The 20,492-nt window shown below is 45.7% G+C and overlaps 7 protein-coding genes across 7 annotated transcripts; 5 read left to right on the top strand and 2 right to left on the bottom strand.

Annotated features, from left to right (window-relative positions):
- Nucleotides 1–649: 649 nt before the first annotated feature.
- Nucleotides 650–1,917, bottom strand: GL218_04117 (Translocation protein SEC62; the record flags this gene model as incomplete). Its single annotated transcript, XM_033580700.1, has 3 exons — nt 650–844; nt 896–1,452; nt 1,509–1,917. The coding sequence occupies 3 exons, from the start codon at nt 1,915–1,917 to the stop codon at nt 650–652; spliced, it is 1,161 nt and encodes a 386-aa protein (XP_033436971.1).
- A 2,315-nt stretch (nt 1,918–4,232) lies between these two features.
- Nucleotides 4,233–4,960, top strand: GL218_04116 (uncharacterized protein; the record flags this gene model as incomplete). Its single annotated transcript, XM_033580699.1, has 2 exons — nt 4,233–4,368; nt 4,422–4,960. The coding sequence occupies 2 exons, from the start codon at nt 4,233–4,235 to the stop codon at nt 4,958–4,960; spliced, it is 675 nt and encodes a 224-aa protein (XP_033436970.1).
- Nucleotides 4,961–5,838: 878 nt separating this feature from the next.
- GL218_04115 (3-phytase A) lies at nt 5,839–7,454 on the top strand (the record flags this gene model as incomplete). Its single annotated transcript, XM_033580698.1, has 2 exons — nt 5,839–6,041; nt 6,128–7,454. 2 exons carry the CDS (start codon nt 5,839–5,841, stop codon nt 7,452–7,454), a joined length of 1,530 nt encoding a protein of 509 aa, XP_033436973.1.
- A 1,137-nt stretch (nt 7,455–8,591) lies between these two features.
- GL218_04114 (uncharacterized protein) lies at nt 8,592–9,496 on the top strand (the record flags this gene model as incomplete). The annotated part of the gene is made up of 2 exons (XM_033580697.1): nt 8,592–8,696; nt 8,891–9,496. 2 exons carry the CDS (start codon nt 8,592–8,594, stop codon nt 9,494–9,496), a joined length of 711 nt encoding a protein of 236 aa, XP_033436972.1.
- Nucleotides 9,497–10,505: 1,009 nt separating this feature from the next.
- GL218_04113 (uncharacterized protein) lies at nt 10,506–11,984 on the bottom strand (the record flags this gene model as incomplete). Its single annotated transcript, XM_033580696.1, has 1 exon — nt 10,506–11,984. One exon carries the CDS (start codon nt 11,982–11,984, stop codon nt 10,506–10,508), a length of 1,479 nt encoding a protein of 492 aa, XP_033436684.1.
- A 5,589-nt stretch (nt 11,985–17,573) lies between these two features.
- Nucleotides 17,574–18,343, top strand: GL218_04112 (uncharacterized protein; the record flags this gene model as incomplete). The annotated part of the gene is made up of 2 exons (XM_033580695.1): nt 17,574–17,728; nt 17,824–18,343. The coding sequence occupies 2 exons, from the start codon at nt 17,574–17,576 to the stop codon at nt 18,341–18,343; spliced, it is 675 nt and encodes a 224-aa protein (XP_033436305.1).
- Nucleotides 18,344–19,126: 783 nt separating this feature from the next.
- GL218_04111 (Mitochondrial carrier protein LEU5) lies at nt 19,127–20,415 on the top strand (the record flags this gene model as incomplete). Its single annotated transcript, XM_033580694.1, has 2 exons — nt 19,127–19,387; nt 19,447–20,415. 2 exons carry the CDS (start codon nt 19,127–19,129, stop codon nt 20,413–20,415), a joined length of 1,230 nt encoding a protein of 409 aa, XP_033436969.1.
- Between the last annotated feature and the right edge of the window lie 77 nt (nt 20,416–20,492).

Here is a 20,492-nt window from a genome sequence, read left to right as displayed (position 1 = left end):
AGTTCTAGTACCAAGGGCTTCGCCACCATTATCATATTGCACAAATAAATGTTTATCCTAAAACCAAGACATAAGAAATGAAAATTTACCTCTAAGTTTCATGCTGAGCATTATAAGCCTGTACCTAGAAATAATCAAAGAGATCTAGGTTTAACATATATCTCCCACATTTAACAGTGGCAATCCTGACTTGATGGCAGATGCGACGTTCCCAAAATATATTACGGAATGTTTAATTGTTAGGTATGCATTCATATGAATATGATGAAAAGGGGGTAACAAGAGTATTACATAATATCCTATATTGAGCGCCCACTGGCTTTTTTTATTAGACTGGAAATGAAGTCGAAAGCAATACCACTTACGTCTATCCATTGAATATTCTTCTAGTTAACTTAGAAGCTAAGATAGCAGTATAAATGATAATGCCACGAATTTTTTTTACTTCTTGCTAAGATACGTCCCTAGCTTGACGTTTTTAGATGCTAATTGTCACTTCAAAGAGTTGATAGATAGGGGGGCTGATGCATCCTATTCCGAATATATGTAGTGCAACTTTTAGAGTCATTTATTCTACTGTACAAACTTTTTCCCTATTGACTGAACTCCCTGAACGCCCATTGCTGCGAATATGAAACAGCGACTACACCTATTCGTCATCGGCGAGCTCCTCGACTCTTGGAGCTACATAGGCTCTCTGCTGGGGTTCCGTTTGAATCTGAGTTTCAGTTGCAGTAGTAGTAGCGGTTGCTGGAGGTGGGTGACCTGCGTGGCTCGCAAGCTGAGCAGCTGACTCGGCACCTACTGATTTAGAAGCCTTTCTCTTTTTCTTGGGCTTTGCAGTCTAATAACTAGTTAGTGTGTATCTATAGTATAAAACTAGGTAATAACAAACCTCATGCCAAGCCCAAACAGGACGGAAACTGTCCATGAAAGAGACATCTTCCCAAAGGTTGGGGTAGAGCCAAAGTCCAGGGGGCACGACAAAGTACGTAATGCAGAATAGAATGACACGGAAAATGGCCATGAGGAAGAAGAGACCAAGAAGCATCAAGAATCCCCAGCTGAGATAGTAGACGCCTTGTCGCAAAACGAGCGGCCATAGAGGGTATAGGACGACGGTGAAGATGACAAGTAACGCAAGAGCAGCATAAACCTTGCGCATAATCTGACTGCCCTCGTATAGCCAGACATAATACATGTCGTCACCAGCATCTTGCTGCTGTTCAATTTTGACTGTCCAGAGCCCCTTGACTCGTTTGCCCTTCTTGGGGGGATGGTCATGGCCCTCATGGGGGTCGATCTTGCTGACACGCAAGGCTAACATAGACAAGGGTAACAACTTGAAGGTATTCTCAAGCGATGCGCGATCGGTAACTTCGGGGAGGGCTGGGTTCTTTGCGCGTGCCTTAGCATAGGCAGGAGACTGAAGAGCTCGGAGAGCTCTCTTGACTAGAGAAAGAGCGCGTGAGATTATGTCACCTCCAAAATAGCAAATAGTAGCATACCTCTAAACATATCCTTACGCTCCCCATTAAGGATGCATGTACGTTGCTTCAGAGTCTGACTTCGTAGAAAATTGGCAAGGGAAATTGCGACAGGATTAGGAGGGCCAGGGCGAATAGGTTGTGGTTGACCTTGGGCTCCCGGAGGAGGGCGCGGTGGTCCTTGAGGTCCTTGAGGTCCGCCTTGAGGGCCTTGGCCACCTTGCTGTTGTTGCTGTCTCTGAGCTGCCTGAAGTTGTGCTAGACGTTGGGCCTTGATGTGCTCGACAAATTGGGGAACAGTCATGCCATGCTTCTGGGCTTCGGCGGCCAGTTGCTGTTGCATCGCAGCAATCTGCTGAGGCGTTGGCATCTGGCCTCCAGGTCCCATTTGTATCGGGATAGCTCCCGGAGGAACGTTAGGATTCTGCATGTTAATTACTATCTCTTGAAGTTATTGCCAATATGGCTGTGAAGTCAGAAAAAAAAAAGTTAATACAAAATTAGTTAAGATAGTGTGAAAGGGGACAGTAAGATGTGGCCGCAAGGTGCCAAGTCTGTAGATATTTTGGATTGACGCAAATAGAACAATCTGTCATTCTTGACACCTTAGGAAATTTTAGCGTTATGGATTTGTACCTAGGTACATAAGCAAGCCCAAGACGGGTACGACTTCCACGATTATTCTACTTGGCTTCCATGAATTATCCGATAAGATATGCACGGACCACGTTGCACAAGCGCCTCCAAAATGTCAGGCAATTTGTAAGTTGACTGGTACAATTAATTCACCTTTGTCACCTTCATGTTTGTTGTAAGTGTAATTAACCTGGCTCTTCAATATTTTACTCCCAAGTTCCCAATGACATAAGTAATTCATTTACCAACGACACAGCTCGAGCTTCTTATACGTATCAGGTCTTGAGTCAATTGATGATTAATGATGCTCTCTAGTTCCCTGCGTATTCTACATGGCACATAACAGTTTGCTTCTAAAATAATGGATGCTGAATGGGCTTATAATGCTATGCTGTTTCGACGCGTGAGGAGGCAAATGTGCCTTGAGTAGGTATTGATAAATGGTCAAGATGAAACAGATGGGTAATTAACAAACAAATAAACACAGCCGACGTTCGAACTTAGAAGGCAGTAGAGCATTTACTGCTTCTATCTGCGGATATCCGGCCAACCCTAAAACAGCGCCTCATCAATAACAACTTTGTAACGTAAGATCGCGTCTACGTCTGCAAATATGTTACTGAGTGGACACATCCGGCTCGCGCAACACTTTATGGAAGCTCTAGTACCGTTTCCAGTCGGACGAACCCATGGCTTCCCCAAAGGCGGATGCCCTTCGTCATCCATTGAAACTCACCTTGTCGGGGATGACGAGAGACATACTCATACTGGCTTCGTTATTCATGGCCTTAGCTGCTACATCTAAGGTCAATCTAAGGCCAATCTCTGAGGCCCACGAGACACCCCTCACAAGGTTCTGTGGCAATGTACATCCAAAACATTTCGAGGGTGGGCGACCTAAGTTCTTCTAGACGGATCACAAAGCAAGGAATTCTAAGACAAAAGACTGGCTGTGCAGAATCGTTCATATTACAAGTAGTGGGGTCCTGCAATCTTGGTGTGTGCCGCCAACCATCCGAATCCTCTCTAAGACCCCGGTTCGTAAGCGCCGACTGGACCACGACTTTTAGACTACAGCCTATCAAAGTCACGGACGTCTGCATCTAAACCATCAACGCTTCCCATCTCAATGTGAGCCTACAAGTCCCAAAAAAAGTCAGCGCGCCCGCTCAGCTGCTTGAGCCTAAAAGGTAAAGTGCACAAGGTAATTTCTTTTCACGTCTTCCATAAAGGTGTTATGCATCTCATGACCTCTTGCTTTCTTTGCTGCTCTCTTATTAGCTCTCTTATTTCCTACCAACCGCTGGCCGTTTTTTTTCTTCCTATTCAGCGCGGCATGAAGTCATCATGAAAGCCTTAGGTGGGATGCTTGCTGAAGCTTATGCATCATGGTCTTTTTCTATTTCTGAGTGCTGTTCATCCTTTACTTCTTCTTACTCTGATGAGAAGCCTCGCCAACCTGGTAAGCTTTGGAATATAGAGAAACAACAGCAACATCATTCTCTAACTAGATCAGTCGCTCCCGACTCATTCGGTATTATTTATCAAGAACCTTCATTTGTTCCGCCTCCTTCCGCAGGGTCGTTTAGGCCAGGCACAGGGACATCCAGTTTGGAGCGGGCTCCCAGGAAGAGACATGGTTCTGGACAGAGCAGCTTCTCTGTGAGAAAGCTACTGCTCAGACCGAGTTCTTCTTCATCGCGCAGGCCGCAAATATCTGCTCCCACCAACTTCCGCCATCTCTATTCAGAGTCGTTCCGCTTCCCGGATTATGGTCTCACTCAAGTAAGACCGCAGCCGGCTTCTTTTCGTCCTCTCGAACTCAGTATATACATGTCTGATAAGAGGCTTTCGCCAATCCTTCCTCACCTTGACTCCCCTGAACCCCCGGTTACGCCGCCTCAACGTGTTTTTACCCTCTCAAGCCGTAGTGAAGACAGCCCGCATATCCCGCATTCACGCAGTTACTCATCTATGTCGTTTCATATCCCTCGGAGGCCAGTTAATGATGGATCTGTGTTCGACTCTCCGCAGTCAGACATTAGCACGCCCCAGCGACCCCAACCTGCTAGACTTAGAAATCGCACGTCGCCAGTATCATCGAGTCCTATGATGGAGGATCTTGTTGAAAGGGTTGCAACTGCTATGTTAGAACGGGATAAGCTACAGGAGCAGATTGACGATGTAATTGAAAGGCAGAGCATCTACGTCAGCAGCCGGCCGTCAACTGCTCATGGACAACCTGGTCAGTGATTTCACATCTCGATAATAGTAAATTACGTACTAACAAGTTTATAGAAATGGTGCCCATGCCAGACATTCCAGCATTGCCTCCAAATGCTCCCTCGTTCAGTGAACGTCTTAGTTCCGACCGCCCGCACACTGCGCCATCTCAGACCTCGGCGCGCACGTCATATAAGGCTAACTCATCACGCAAGGTGGAGAGCAGGGTTCCTCCTCCACCACTACCGCTTAGACTTAGACCACCTCTACGCAAGAAGAAATCCTTTTCACGAGTTTCTACCTGGCTATTCACTGGTGGAGAGCCTAACCGAGATATCAGTATCGACTCCCTCACTAATAACCCAAGACCAATAACTGGTACCGACGGCTTCTATCAAATCGATGATCTTGAAGAGAATCGAAGGTGTAGCGTTGATACCCTATCGACAAACTCAGACTGGACTATTGAAGAAGAGCAGACTCTACCTACAAGCTTGTCACCTAGTAGTACGACAACTCTTAGGGCAAAGTTGGAGCCTCCGATGGCAATCGCATCTGGACTACGACACCCGATGGCCTTCCAACAACGACAGAGTGTTGGTGTTGCTGTCTAATTTCTATTCTTCTGTGTTATAGTATTTTATGATACCAAGCGGTACTAAGGGACCGTGCATTTATTCATTTTATGCCAGAATAAGGCATAGCATTAAGCGGGACATATAGATTCGGACGGAAAAATCAGCATCTTAAGCAGATCCTGGTCATGATGCTGGGGTAATGATAGAGTTAGGGACCATTGGAGCTTCTAACCTTTGAGGGGTGTTAAAGCGGGCTGGTGGGATTGCACGGATGATACCCAAACAAGTAATGGGAGTGAGGTTATCTCATGTTGCGAATTGTAAATGGTTTAATTATGAAGTCAAGTATAATCTGATACTTGCTTCCTGGATGTTGTACATAATTGAATGAACCTGGCGTTGAACTCATAATTGATGCGTTCAAGTTTGTGCTAAATCTCTGGTCAGAATTACATTTACCCAACCATACATCTATAGATACCTAAGGTACCTGAAGCAAACAACCGTCGATCACATGCATATAACACTGCTGCGGAGCTGTAATACTGCAGCGTTAGGTAGGTAGGTAGGTAGTTACCTAATCTTCCTATAATTGCACCTACCTCTAAGGTAAGACTTATGCATGTTGGGGTTGGGATGTATATAAATGTTAACGGGCCGGCAACAGCTGTTATCCAGTTAGTCACCAATCAGTTGCCGTCTCACGGACTAAGACGGCCGCACCCAAACACAGGTTCGTGTGGAAAATCAGCAACTCACTATGTACAATTGTTCATTCACCTACTCAACTTCTTTTCCCGCCACTTGCAGCGTTAAATATATCACAGCATCGTTAATTTATTAGTTGCAATTCCTTCAAATATCGTCAGGCATACGGCGATGAAGAAAGATCGGTTCTTTCACTCTTTTTCACAATGGTCTTCACCGACTTGAAACGCCAGCTGACGGCCTTCGTGGCCCGAGGCTCATACAAATACACTCTGCTTCCCGAAAATGCCTCCCGCAGCCAAATGCAAAAGCGCGCTACAGGTTGGATTAATCAGCACATATTTACTGTTAGGCTTGCTCTATGCGCCTTACTTTCGATTGTGATAATCACATTCGCGACAACTTTTATGTATGTCAAGTACGTCTTGGAGGGGAAAGGGGGAGGAGGGGTTGCCCATAAATAGCTCACTTGGCTAATCGAGGATATTTACTTAGGCAATCTATCTCGTCACAACCCTGCAGAGGCTTCATACATGATCGCCACTGTAGGAAGGAGGCTTCTCGTTTATGGGGACAGTACTCATCTGTATTTTCTGTCCCTTCGGAAATCTCGCCAGCCATCCCAGAAGAGTGTCATGTCACTTTCGCGCAACTGCTCTCGCGCCATGGAGCGCGTGACCCCACAGAGCATAAATCCTTGGCTTATGGGGCAGTTGTTGAACGTATTCACAGTAGCGTAGTGAATTACGGAAAGAACTTCAAGTTCATCAAAGACTACGAGTACACCCTCGGTGCTGACCAACTCACTCTGTTTGGGGAGCAGCAAATGGTGGACTCTGGTCTCAAATTTTATGAGCGATACCAACATTTGGCCAGCACAAATTCCCCCTTTATACGTGCTTCTGGTCAGGAACGTGTTGTCGAATCAGCACAGAATTGGACCCAAGGCTTTCACAGGGCGCGATTGGCAGATAAGCATTCTAATGCTCCGGATACATACCCCTACAATATCCTAATCATCCCCGAGAGCGATGGCTTTAATAATTCGCTCAGTCCTAACCTTTGTCCTGCTTTTGAGGATAGCCGACATGACAGCCACAGCAACCAGGATATCTGGACAGAGCATTTCGTGCCACCCCTAACCGAGAGGCTAAACCAAAACTTGCCTGGTGCTAACCTGTCCGACGAAGAGGCTATCTACATAATGGATCTATGTCCTTTCAATACCGTCGCTGATGACAAGGGAAAGCTGTCACAGTTCTGTTACCTATTTACGGTAGATGAGTGGCACGATTATGACTATTACCAGACTCTGGGCAAGTGGTATGGTTATGGGAACGGAAATCCTCTTGGGCCGACTCAGGGTGTCGGTTTCGTCAATGAGTTACTTGCAAGACTTACCGGTCAACCTGTGGTCGATCACACCACCACTAATTCAACACTCGATGGGTCTAACTCTACCTTCCCTCTTGACCGTGTCTTATATGCCGACTTCAGCCATGACAACGATATGATGGATATATATGGCGCCCTGGGCCTATATAATCTAACAGATCCACTACCTGGGAACCGAAGAGTTGGGCCACGGGAAACTAAGGGGTTCTCGGCCGCCTGGGCTGTTCCATTTGGCGCTAGGTTATACGTAGAGAAGATGTCGTGCGGGGGAAGCAAAGAAGAGTTTGTGCGAATTCTGGTTAATGATCGAGTGATACCCCTGCAGAACTGTGGCGTTGATGCGTTAGGTCGCTGCACGCTGAGCAGGTTCGTTAAGAGCCAAAGTTTTGCGAAGAACGGTGGGCATTGGGACCAATGCTTTTCGTGATACCTCTAAGCTTGTTTATCTGCCAAGACATATGATGAATGGAATGCTGCATTTTCACTTTTGCATTGTGGCTCTGCTTTAGTTGTTTTGTTTTCATTGCCTACCTAATCAGAATATAACGTGCATAATCGTGATTCGAGACAAAGTTGCGGGGTCTGCTTAAATTTTGGAAACTGCAGGTTCCCAAACAGAAAATATATTCGATAGTCCGACTATGCTCATTATTATCCCGATATGACAAGTCAATATACTAATAATAGCTATGATCAAGGGTCATGTCGTCAACCCCTCATATGGCCCGATAGATATTTGTCACCAAGCTTGTAGATTACTGTTATAAGGCAGAATTTCTGCACAAATCGTAAGAGAACTGAGACAATAACAAGGCTTAGGAGTAGTGCAATAACGTGACTATATGTTTGACAAGTTTAATAGGTTTGTATAAACTCTTGGAGTGAGACAATATTAACAGCTAATTGGGGCTTATCGGTACGAATTTCCTCCCAATTAAAACTATTAAAACTACCTAATCTTATACTACCTTATACTATGCATCCTGTATGTAACCGGGTAACATTTATGCTAAGAATATTCCCCCAATCTGCACGGGCCATAACCGTTTAAGTCTAACGTCATGTTTAAGTGGAGACATTCTGGACCTTCCCCCAGTCCCATAGCCGACTCTCCACTGAAGAAAGCAGGGGCCTGGGGGCTAGTGCTACCTAGTACCTAAATCGGGTAACTCGATACCATATCCATGCCATGCTTGCATGTCCATAACCATGCTAAGTTGGTCCCACCGAAAAGACCCAAAGCTTGAAGAGACCCGCAGCACCCGATTGCAAGCAACAACGCCGCAACGCTGCCGGAAAAAGAATGTCATCAGCCTCAACTCCAACTTCGCATTGTAAGACATACTGACGACTAGATCCCACCTCCATACCTCTTCTGTCGACCTATTTTCCACGGCCCACGGCCCACAACACCTTCTACCTTCTATCCCTACCTTAGGTAGTTTCGCCACTCTTTCCATCTGATTTTCCCGGCCCTGTCGACTGCCGTGTGTTATTTTTTATTTTATTTTTCTAGACGATCCCCAAAAACGATAAACATCCCGAACCACACCCGCGACCGAAAATGGTCAGCCCTGTCGGGACCTTCTTCATAGTCTTGGTTGTGTTGCTGATCGTAGCCGCGGTCGGCTGGATCGTCTTCACCCAGCTGCGCGCAAGGCGGTTAGGCGTAAGTGCCCCATTTTCCATACCCTTTCTTCCTCCAACCACTACCTATCATCCATTCCTGTCTCCTCTCCCCTAATCACTGCATCATGCTTGTCTTACTTCCCGGGCATAATCGGAACCATATTTTATCTTCCTCTCCAGGTAGTTAGCCTATCTAGTATATGACTACAAGCTAATAGATCCTCGTCGCAATAGCTTCCCGCCCCACCTCTCTCATCCTACATCCCCTTTGCGCATTCCGAACCCTCGTCCTCGTACGGGCCACCGCAACCGGCGCCGAGTGGCATTCGTACCTGGGTAAGCGACAAATGGCGCGCGTTGCGCAGCAGTGGCAATAGGTCCGCGAGCGGCGCGTACGAGCGCCCGTCCCGCCGCGGCTTCGGTCCCCTCGATCCAGACGAGGCCTGGGACTCACGCGTTGGCCACGAGGCGGACGGGTACTACAATTATGGCTACGAAGAACAAGAACTTGGTCTTCGTGGACAGGGACAGCGCCAACAGCAGCAACATGAGAATGGCACCGGATACAGCAACGTGAACCTGGCGGCCGACGAGCGAAGAGGACGTACGTTAAGCCGCGACCAAGGTGCGCCTATTGGTGGTAACGGAAACGGAAATCTGGGCGTTGCAGGTGGTCGCAATCCGTTCGATGACGACGCGGCGGAGCCTAGCAATATCAGCTTGAGGGGCGTGAGTCCCCGGCCAATCGACACAAATGTCGCGGCGACCAAGGCGATTGCGGGGGCTAAGCACGATAGCCCTACGTCGGAACGAAGATCGATATTTAGGGAGGAAGTATAAGGACTATGGTTTTCTTGCTACGCTACGCATTGCACCTTGTTTTTATATTGTTTATTTGTGGTTGATGCCTACCTAGAGATGTTTCCAGCTTGCACCATGCGAAATCGAGATAATGTGTATGTTATATGCCACCCTCCTCTCGATCAAAGGGGAAGAGGTCTGGTTAATTTATTCTCTGCTGGGAGAGCTGGACTACGAGGGGAGTAATTACGGAGTTCGTGTCTTGAAGTGGACACCTTGGTCCGAAGAGTATTAGGCCTTAGGGCAGAACCATGAGGAAAGGGAGTTTGCGGCGTTTTAGGCTCGTTAATAAGGAAAAGGGGAGGGGGTTGTTTCCTTTCTGCGTATACTATCCTATTCAGGTCTCCCCAAAAGCCACAGGCGTTATTGAAGGATGGTTTATTCAATATACAATGCGGATGCGGTATCGCATTTTTCTCGGAGCTTTGCTTTCTTATCCTTTTTTCTTCTTATCTTTTTGAAATGGAATGAATGTGCTTGTCTCTCAAGTCTCGGTACTGGATAATAGTCTTCCCCTTTATTAAATAACCATAGGAAGTAATTTAAAGGTATAAATATTTGAAGACGACATGGCTACCTCGTAGCGCAGCCGCTAGATAGCAAGTCTGGAGAAGACACCCCTCCCTCCTATTTTCAGACAGGGTATCGGTTAAGATAGTCAACAAAGCATCTGCATACTATAAGTTAGGCCCTGCCTCTTACTCTGTGTTGATACGATTGTTGACGATCAATAGGGAGTAATTCGGTAGCTTAATCATTAATCATTTAAGAGGGTTAAGTTCTGTCAGCAGAGATAAAGGGGCTAATCATAAATGCTTTAATGCATCAATTGTATAATTCTTTCCACTGACCTCTTAACCTCCATGGTAAACAGCAACTCCGGAAGATGGAAAACAAATTCTACATTAAGTTAGGTACATAAATTGCATTTGCATTTAGTTGTAGGTATTACTAAATTCTCTTCTCACTTGTAGGGTACTTGGGTGCACTAAATATTAAACCAGGTTTTTGCTATCTTAAACGCTCGTCCATATTCATTTATATCCAAGAAATATTTCCACGGGCTTAAGGAAACGTGAACAGCCCGACAAGATAAGTCAAACGCGAATGTCCCTGCTCGATCGTTATCACCCATCTCTCGGAAAACGTCAACAATCGTTAAAATATCTAAAACAAATACAGCGAAGAAAAAGCCCAGGAGAGCAAACTCAAGGGAGGCGTTGCTGCTCCATTTCTTCAGGAACCTGGAAGTGTTGCTCGGGAAGAAATCCCGATCTCGATACAACCGACGAAATCCCTCGAAGATGAGGCCCAGGATCGGAGCCAATGCCACGACAGTCGAGATCCAGAATATGGCCACCAGTAAGTCTCCGTAGTAGATACTCTGTTCAAAACCCGGGTCTCCCAGCAGCCAGTCTTTAGAGCACAGCTCGGCCGGAGAACATGACGAAGCGCCAGGAGCAGTGTCGATCTTGTCCTCGTGACAATCGTAACGGGCGTAGCGGCCCCTCCCAAACATGGACATAATGTCGCCGTAGTATATCCCGAAAACAACACAGGAGGCGATCCATTGAGCCACCGTCAGGAGGTACAGAACCCACATTAAAACTCGGTGCAGCGTCGAGTCGGGTTCAAAGGCGCACTTCACGGGGTGGAAGTGTAAGGAGCGTGCGTATCGCCACACCGTGACCCAGTTCAACACCGACAGGGGGGCAAAGTGTAGGGGGTTTGAAGCCTGCATGAAAAGGCTAACCCACCAAAATGCAACAGATACGGCGTCATATATCGCAAAGGCCCAGAAGATCTTGCCGACCTGGCCGCACTCCTCGGGGTCGGAGGTAAATAGCTTGAACATCCACCACGAGGCACTCCATATGGTCATGGTGGTGAGCAGCGTAGTCGTGAGCGAGAGTGTGTAGAAGGCGGCAGGCCGCGGCGTCGATGGTATCACCTTAAAGTCGCTTAAGCAGCTAGCAACATCGCACCACGTATATCGAGCTCCTTCATAATCGGACCGGTCCGCCGGCAGCCACAGCTTGACCATGTAGTTCTCACTTGGATTGGGTGAAAAGTCTGTAAACCCTCGACTGTCTGTCGCTAGGTCGTACTGTAGAAATGTGCAGTCGACGGTAGACAAGCTTTGGTTGGAGCACTCCTTGAATCGAGTGTTTTTATAAAGCTGAAACTCGATACTGTCTGGGTCGATGCTGGTATTGTCGTCTTTAATAGCTAGGATGTATATGACGAGGATGGCGATGAGAAGCCCAGATAGGGCAATCGGCATGAACCAGAACAGCGATCTGAAAAGAAATGAACAGGCTATAGATTCCTCTTTATCAGTTTGCTCCATCGCCTCACGCATAAATGCTGCGCTATAATGGTATGGGTCCTTTTTTCGACGACGACGCCGGTCTCTAGGCTCGTAGTGGTCTCTTGCCGACGGAATCAGGCCGGAATATCGAGACATGATGTGGGTCCAAGAAGTATAGGGGCTGATGAGGGTAGGTTGAATACCATGGACGTTACCCACTATCAATCTGAGGAATAAACACACCCTATGTAGTTTAGTATTTAGAGGGAAAGAAGCGGGACTGGAGGAAACAAGACATTATAGACATCTTCCTATTCTTATAGATACCAAATAAGTAGGTTGGGAACCCTTGCATAGCTGACTACCTGTCTTGATTTGATTTGCGATTTACATCACTAGGTAGTCGGCGGTGCATGCGAAGCAACGCTCAAAACGGAAGAATAGTAGCAGCTTACAGGGGCGAAGACGTGTTAAGAACGAGAGCCTGCCACCCAGCCGCCTACAGCCCAAGCACCATAGCGGCAAATGCGCTTTCGTAGAACGATTATAGCATTTGAAAATTTTCAACTAAAAAGTCATAGTTGTAATACTCTAAGCTCTAATCGTTTAAAGATCCCGATCTCACATTTTCCCACATTCCAGGGTATAGGCAGAGAGTTAGGCAGGTGGTTATAAGAAGACTCTAATTTTTTAAATTAAATAAGGCTGGTTACTTCAGCTCATTATCTTAATCGCTGAAAGTGTGACCCTACTTTTCTAACGGGAGCGCTAACAGAAACATGGGGATTAGAATGAAGGGTTTCTATAGGTGGTGCGACATCGCAACCCTTCCTTCAGCCGCACCCCTGACACGCAAATTATAAGCATATTCCAAACTTGTGAGACTTTCCCCACTCCTAAGCCCCCAACTACTACCCTTAACCATTTCTGGTTTTAACCGTCGCTTCGGGATTGAACCTATAACTATAAGCATTTCTGGAAGAAATTAGAGGCAGGGTGCTGTAGAGAATTGAAAGGGTTCTTATTAAAATGGCCGATAAGGCATTTCCTGTCTTGCCCATTATCACATTAGGGCAGATAGTTTAATACTTGTTTCTTAGATGTTAGTTAGAATAGAGCTTTGGCCTGTTTTATATAAACCAACTGCTCGAAGAGGAACCTCCAGAATTACCCTGGCGCTATTCAGACTAGCCCACAGTTATTCAATAGGATACAACAAAATAAATATAAAGAGAAGCACCAAACCTATCTATATCCTAATAATTACTCTATTCTCCAGATTATATTTAATACACTTTAAAGTCTAATTTATACATGATCTAGAGGTGAAATCTTGAAACGAATTCAGATAGTACAATTTTATGTACCAATGGTAGTCGCCCCGCCCCCCTTTTCTTCTATCCTTAGAACTAAAAAGAATATAACTGTGTCTATACCAATCTGAATTCTGTCAATTCTCTCCCCGCCCAGAACTCTTCGTTATATTCATGAAAAGTAAGCCGTCGAGTCCTTATATAGCATTGGCTTATGAATAGATAATTGTCTCCATAAGGTCGCACCATACTGGCCTGCGTAGCCCCTTTGAATAGACATACAAGGTCCCCAGGTTGTAATTCGGCATCTTGCCTCAGCAATCGCACAATAGTGCCGTTAGAAAGTAGCATAACCGTACGACTAAACTCATCCGCCATAGAATATAACAGAATATGCTCGTCTCTGTACATTATTTTCTTTGACTTTGAGGATATTTCGTTATGGGTGTCGCATAGTTTGCGAAATGTGCGTCGGTACGACTCAAGGCCCCGTTGGTTAAGGAACTTGATTGCGTTCTTAGCAAAACCATCCAAGCACTCCTCGACAGTCATCCCACTTATTCCTGCAGAAGGTATGAGAATCTGCTCCTCCATCTCTCGGAGACGACTTGGTAGAGCTTCGGGCGTTTGCTCAAGTGGGCAGGCGGCTATGTCGAAAGACCAGTCAACGTGATTCTTATGCGTTCCTATTAGGATCCTATGGATAGGTAATTGATGTCCGATTATTTGGTGAGATGAGGATGACCGGCATTTAAGTCTGTATTCCAGATATAAAAGATATCGGAAGTCGGCAATCCACGAGGGTCTGGTTCCAATTTCAACATCATTCGCCATACACCCAAGAAGCCGTAAGTCGCCAGTTGAACCTAGAATATAAGCCGTGCATTTCCAAGTAGAGGTACTCGTACGGCTGATTATAGTCAGGCATTAACTCGGCTGGTATATCCTTTCCTAGAAATTCAAGAAGACCTAAAATTCCGTAAATGTGGTCCCGAGGATCCTGGGATTCCTTGTCCTGTGTTCAACCAATAGCCTTGCAAAAACCCTCCGGTGTTGTCATCTTGCTCGGGTTGAAACTACTATATCTATTCTCGTAAGTAGAAGAGAACACTCACTGAGTCCTTTGGGTCGCCTTTATCCTTTTCGACCCCGTGGTAATTAACAGAGGCCTATAAATTCCTGTAAGTGTGTCTACTGGAATTTCTAGTTTCCTCCAGGATATATGGTGGCTACCGACATAGAATATAGGAGCTGGAGATATACAAGCTTCTTGGATTGTACAGGTTCTTGAGAAATGTGGATTCACTAGAATATTTGCCGTTATTTTGAAAAGAGAATTATATGAGCTACCAAATACTCCACGTAGGACTCTTTCGTCGTCGCGGCTATCAGCGGGAATTAAAAGCATGAAAGACAAGAAATTATGCATTATATCCTCTATTGCGCCGTCTTCTATTGGGGGCCTTTCGATAATACCCACTAACCATCTGATAAGTTCCGTACTTGAAGGTATTATCGTAATGGGGTTGAAAGCTGTGGTCTCTACTCGGTATGTGCTCCCAAGTGGTAAAGCTAGCGGTTAAAAATTAAAGAAGGATAAACTAAAGAGAGGTCTTTCGGTAGGTAGGTAGGTAGGTATAGATGAAATAAGCATTCAAATATATTTCTCTCGATCGCTTTTCTATATTAGTTTAATATCCTGTATATGTGGACTAGTCCAGAGATTGTCGTTCAATTCCCTTTTAAGAGGACCGCCATTCACTATACAAGGACTCAAGAGAGTGAAATTATCGTCAGAGGTGCGTAATAGGAATGGTTCGTTAGACCCCTTAAATAGGCATATTAAATCGCCAGTTCTCACTTTAATATCTTCTCTTCTTACGCGAAGGAGTGAACCATCATAGAGCAGTAGACAAGTACCGGTGAGCTGGTCAGCGATGGCTTCTTCCTTCAAACGTATATTCCTCGTTCTTCTCTTCTTTGCGGTCCGCGATCTCCTGCTCCTAGACGAATCACGCAAGACTATATATACCTCATAGAACGATAGATTACCCCTTGGATAAATGATTCTAGTCGTATCTTCTATCATGTCGTTGAAAACCTCTTCGATCGTTATACCTCTCGTAGATGCCGCCGGTTTGAGGATGTGCTCCTCAAAAGCTTTTAAATGGGTTGTCAGCTCAACCGGTATCTTCTCACGACGCGGCATTAGATCCCTTGAATTACGTCCGGGGAGAACATTACGGAACGTCCCTAGTATGCAACCCTGTAGATGCAGAACCCTTTTGTCAGGTGTCACATATACAGATGGCTCGGGCATTGGTAGTCCCATCGATAGATAACGAAAGTCAGTGACCCAGGAAGGTACACCTTGAAGCTCATTACGGCTGCAGCTAAGTAAATGTAAATCCTTAGCTGACTGAAACAAGAAAGCGGCGTAGGTCCAATACGTCTCCGAATATGACAGATGGTAGTTTGGTAACAACTCATCTGGGAGCTCTTCTCCTGTAATATGCTTTAGCATACCTAGTAAACCATAGATTTGATCTTGGGGGTTTGTAGATTTTTTGACGCCTGAAACCCCGAGTATTTGAGCGAGGACCTCGCCTATTTGCAACCCCCTTAGGCCATCGACTTTGTCGTGATGGACGCTCCAATATAGATCTTCGATCCTCTGGATGGCTGTCATTCTCGTACTTCCTGAAGAGAGGCAAATGATCTTATTATCTTCTAAAAAGTATTTAAAAAATCCTATGAGATAGCGTAGGTGTACGCTGTGATGTCCAACATAGATGGTACAGCTCGCACCTAGGCAAGATTCTTGAAGCGTCCAGATCCTTCCCCACCACGGCCGTTGCAAGACATCCAGCATCGCATCCATAACTGCCCTGTGGGCATGACCGAGCATTGTATTTATGATTAAGTTGTCGTTTTCGTCTATAGGTTCCCATTCATTCCACATCGAACGGGCCTTCTTGAACAAGATCTCGATCGCTTCGCCTTGTGAGACTTGATACTTGGACGAGCGAGCATTTCGAGAGGTCTTCTTGGAGGGGTCATCTTTAGGCAGTTTTCTTATAGGCCCGAGCCAAACGACGGTAAGGCCAACACTGTATATATGAAACATACGTTGTACTTGCTGAGACCTTTCATCTATGTCTTCCTGGTTGATGCAGATAGCATCGATCCAGAAATAGTCTTCGGGGAAGCCAATATCATAGGGTCGCTCTCTAAATTGATGGAGAGCTCTGAATAAGTTCCTTGTGACTTGAAAAGGCTGGCCATCTAGAATAATGGTTTCTTGTTCCGTCATATCACCCCATACATAAGACAGGGTATAGAAACTACTCTCTCCTAGCTCTTCGAGAGGTATCTGGTGAAGAAGACACTCGATGGCGCCGGTTCCCGGTACGATGCGGAGCAGCCGAATATCTGTTCCCTCTAGCTTTCGATATGGATATGCTGGTTTTTGATACGGTCGTTTAGGAGGTTTGTAATTTTTGTTATCCTCAGCATCGTGGTAAATTATGTTTGAGATATCTTCTCGCTGTATATATGGCAACTTAAATTTCCTACGTTTAGGCTTAAAAGGACGAGTTAGAGAATCGACTGACATTGCGAAAAAGAGTATCTTAACGAGATTGGTATGTTCTCAGTGCTCTTAGCTGCTAATGAAGAGAATATCACGTTATCAAAATCGAACTTCCATATTCGTTTTTATTTGTATTTAGACCGCTTATGTCTACGTGTATACCTCATAGTGGTGGGTGGTGTACACAATGTCGGTAACCAATAATCTCCCTTGTATAGCCGCCAGGTTTATGACAAGTCGTAGCTATTCAGCCTTACCAATTCTTGAACTTAGAACCAACAGATTGAAAGTAGAAAAAGCCGTGGATGATAGCTTTGCAAGTAATAAGTCTATCTTAGCTAGAGTGTGCCGTTGGCTTTTACTGTTTAAACCATATTAGCATTTACATCTTCCTACCTATTATTCATCGGCAGCCAGTTCTATGCCATCATAAATTGTTAGGTCCAAGTATTTACACGTATAAAATAACATGGCACCATGCTGAGAAACTGAAATTGAGCGCAAAAAAGAAAAACTCTCCACCAGCCCCTAAGACGTAGCATTTATGTACACGGATAACCTGGTAACCATGTACCTAAGGTATATAGATCGAAGCTACGTCAGACTCGATACCCACAATATTATGTTGGTATTAGGTATATGTACAGGCAGAACGAACGCCTTGCATAATTAACCCCGCTACTCCTGCCCCTCTTCTTCATCCTATTGACAGGTCACATTAGCTCTCAGATAGCTGATAAAATCTTGATAGCCTTCTTTAACCTATCTCTATGGAGATACTTGTGATACCGCAACAAACATAAATTATTAGTTCCATTACTTCTATCCCTATTTAGATTAATGGCGGGGAAGAAAGGTGGTGACAGTAGCAAGAAGGCGGCTGGCCAAGCTCGAAAGGCCCAGACCGCCGCTGGCAAGGCTGCCGCAGAGGACGCGAAGAAAGCCGCGGAAGAGGCCGCCGATTGGGATAGGGGTGCTAAAAATAATTCCAAGAAGTGCGCTGCATACTTTCCCTTTTTAATTGGTTATATAATTGGATTATAAGAGACAAAGGACAAACTGAACAAGCCATATGCTAACTTATATTCAGAGAAGCGCAGGAAGCAAAGAAGGCAGAGCAAGCCCGGAAAAAGGCTGAAAAGGAAGCTCTTGCTGCCGAAGAGGAAAAGAGTCTACCGACTCGCCCTGGACCTAAGAATTCTAAGACAGCTGTTAAAAAAACAAATCGAATTCCCGACCTGCCTGAGCTTGATGAAATTAACAACAAAGAGCTCCCGACACAAGGAGGGTCTGGAATCAATGCTGCCATAAATACATTGGGACTTGTTCTAGGGGAGGATACTGTAAAGCTTGATAGACATGTTGATAGAAGAGTCGGCGCTGCATTCAGGGCTTTCAAGGAAAGGCGCGAGAAGGAGATGAAAGACGAGGGAACTAAATTGAACTTCAGTCAGAGGCGTGATCAAATCAAAGATGAATTTGCGAAAAGCAAAGAAAACCCACGTAACAGCACCGCGGGTGTTAGTTATAATGCAACAAAGGAAGAGATCGCTGCATTAAAGAAAAAGGAAATGGACCGTATCGAAGGCCGGTACGATGACTCTGAATAGGGAGTAAGTTCTGCGTGGGTTGAAAAGAGCAAGAAATTATATATAACTAAGATACCTGTGATGAAGAGTAATTGCAGAGGAGAGCATGAATGTTAGTGTTCTAATTGGCTATCTTATCTTCCTGAGGAACAGTAGATTGTGCACTTTATGATAGACATGCACATATAGGTTACATAGTTACATGAAGCATTCATAAAGTATTCTGGTGTCTTGATCTCGATAATGAAAACACCGACCTCTCCACTAGTAGATAGTGCATTCCATAGCATGCATAAGTCTAGTAAGTACATAGATTCGCAAAGCCCGAAACATGTCGTGATAATCACCTGAATAATTATTGCAGTTTAAGGACCATAGGCTACGAGCGAGAGGTCTCGTGATAGTGTAAAAAATCGAAGGAGGAGCTGTTGGCTTAAGATCGTATCGGGTAGACGGGCTAAGCTTCGGCAAGCCTCGGCTCGGGACTCGGGGTATTTGCAGGGGATGAAAATACATACATTATGTCAGTATGTACAATAAAAAGGAAGTGACGTCCATTCGCGGCTGTTCTAAATCGCTTCGTCAGCGCAAAATCCGGGGCACCGCAATCTCCATCCGTTTTCTGTTTTCCCACCAACTTTCGTCTCTGCCGACACCCCCTCATCCAATCCTACGCGACACCCGAGAAACCTCACGAGGCGGACCTGATTAGTATAGATATGTACTATTAATTTTTTTTACTGGGTTTTCTTTTATACGTAGGGTCTATTGCATTATATTAGAGACAAGGTCGGTGGCGTAGTAATGCCATCGGCTGCTGCAAATCATGCCGCGAGGTCCGACTTCACATCTCAAGGAGAGGAAAATGCAAATACCATCGTCAGCAAAATGGACGGCGTTGTCAGGAAAGCAAGTAATGCTGTCACCGGAGCTACGGCGCGAAGTCCAAGTACAGATTCAGTCGACGATAAACCACCGATAGCAATGAAGGGGAAACAGCCGGATAAACATAGTATGGACTATGTCCTCCGTTCTTTTGTCGCGGGAGGTCTCGCAGGGTGTGCTGTATGTATTATTGTCTATTCAATGCTCAAACTTGTCGCGTGCTCACAATTTATCTCCAGGCCAAGACTACCGTCGCTCCTCTCGATCGAGTCAAGATCCTCTTCCAGACCAGCAATCCGCAGTTCGCAAAGTATCAGGGTTCGTGGGCCGGCTTCGGGATAGCGATACGCGACATATACGCCCGTGATGGAGTCCCAGGACTATTTCGCGGACACTCAGCGACCCTCCTAAAAATATATCCTTACGCTGCTGTAAAATTTGTTGCCTACGAGCAATATCGCGCCTTAATCATTGGTTCAAATCGCAAAAATGAAACGTGGTTACGACGATTCTCTTCCGGTGCGATGGCCGGTGTGACATCGGTCTTCCTCACATATCCTTTAGAGATCCTTCGCGTGCGGATGGCATTTGAGACGAAGGCTACGCGACCGTCGCTTGTCGACATCTGCAAGAAGATTTATCACGAGCACCCCCTATCGAAGCCACCTCTTGTGAATGCGGGGGTCGGGTCAGGTGTCACAGGAAATATAGCCACGGCCACAGCAGCAACAGCGCAATCTGTAACTCCTCGTTCTGGCCTGGTTAACTTTTATAGGGGGTTTTCTACAACTCTCTTGGGTATGGTACCGTACGCCGGCGTGTCATTTTTAACTCATGACACCGTGAGCGATCTCTTCCGTCTGCCATCGATTCGAAAATATACTACCCTTGCTAAACCTGCCAATGCTCCTGCCGATAAGCCTGCACCGCTCCAAGCATGGGCTGAGTTGATAGCCGGAGGACTTGCGGGTGTTGTATCACAAACCGTGTCTTACCCGCTGGAGGTGATTAGACGGCGACAACAAGTTAGCGGGGCAGTGGGGGATGGTCGCCGCTTGCGAATAGGTCAGACGGCGAGTATGATCTTTAGAGAACGAGGGATCCTCGGGTTCTTCGTCGGATTATCGATTGGTTATGTGAAGGTATTACCTATGGGTGCCGTAAGCTTCTATACGTGGGAACGGTTGAAGATACTATTCAACATCTAAAAAAATGTTGTACATATGATGGGTTTGCGGTAGCATTATCGGAGTGTAGGCGTTTATGGCATATACCATGCTTGGGT

This window comes from Daldinia childiae, assembly GCF_008694065.1.
Source record: "Daldinia childiae strain JS-1345 chromosome Unknown Scaffold3, whole genome shotgun sequence".
Taxonomy (NCBI): Eukaryota; Fungi; Ascomycota; class Sordariomycetes; order Xylariales; family Hypoxylaceae; genus Daldinia; species Daldinia childiae.
The sequence above is the reverse complement of the archived record's forward strand: the minus strand, read 5'-3'. Positions and strand labels throughout refer to the sequence as shown.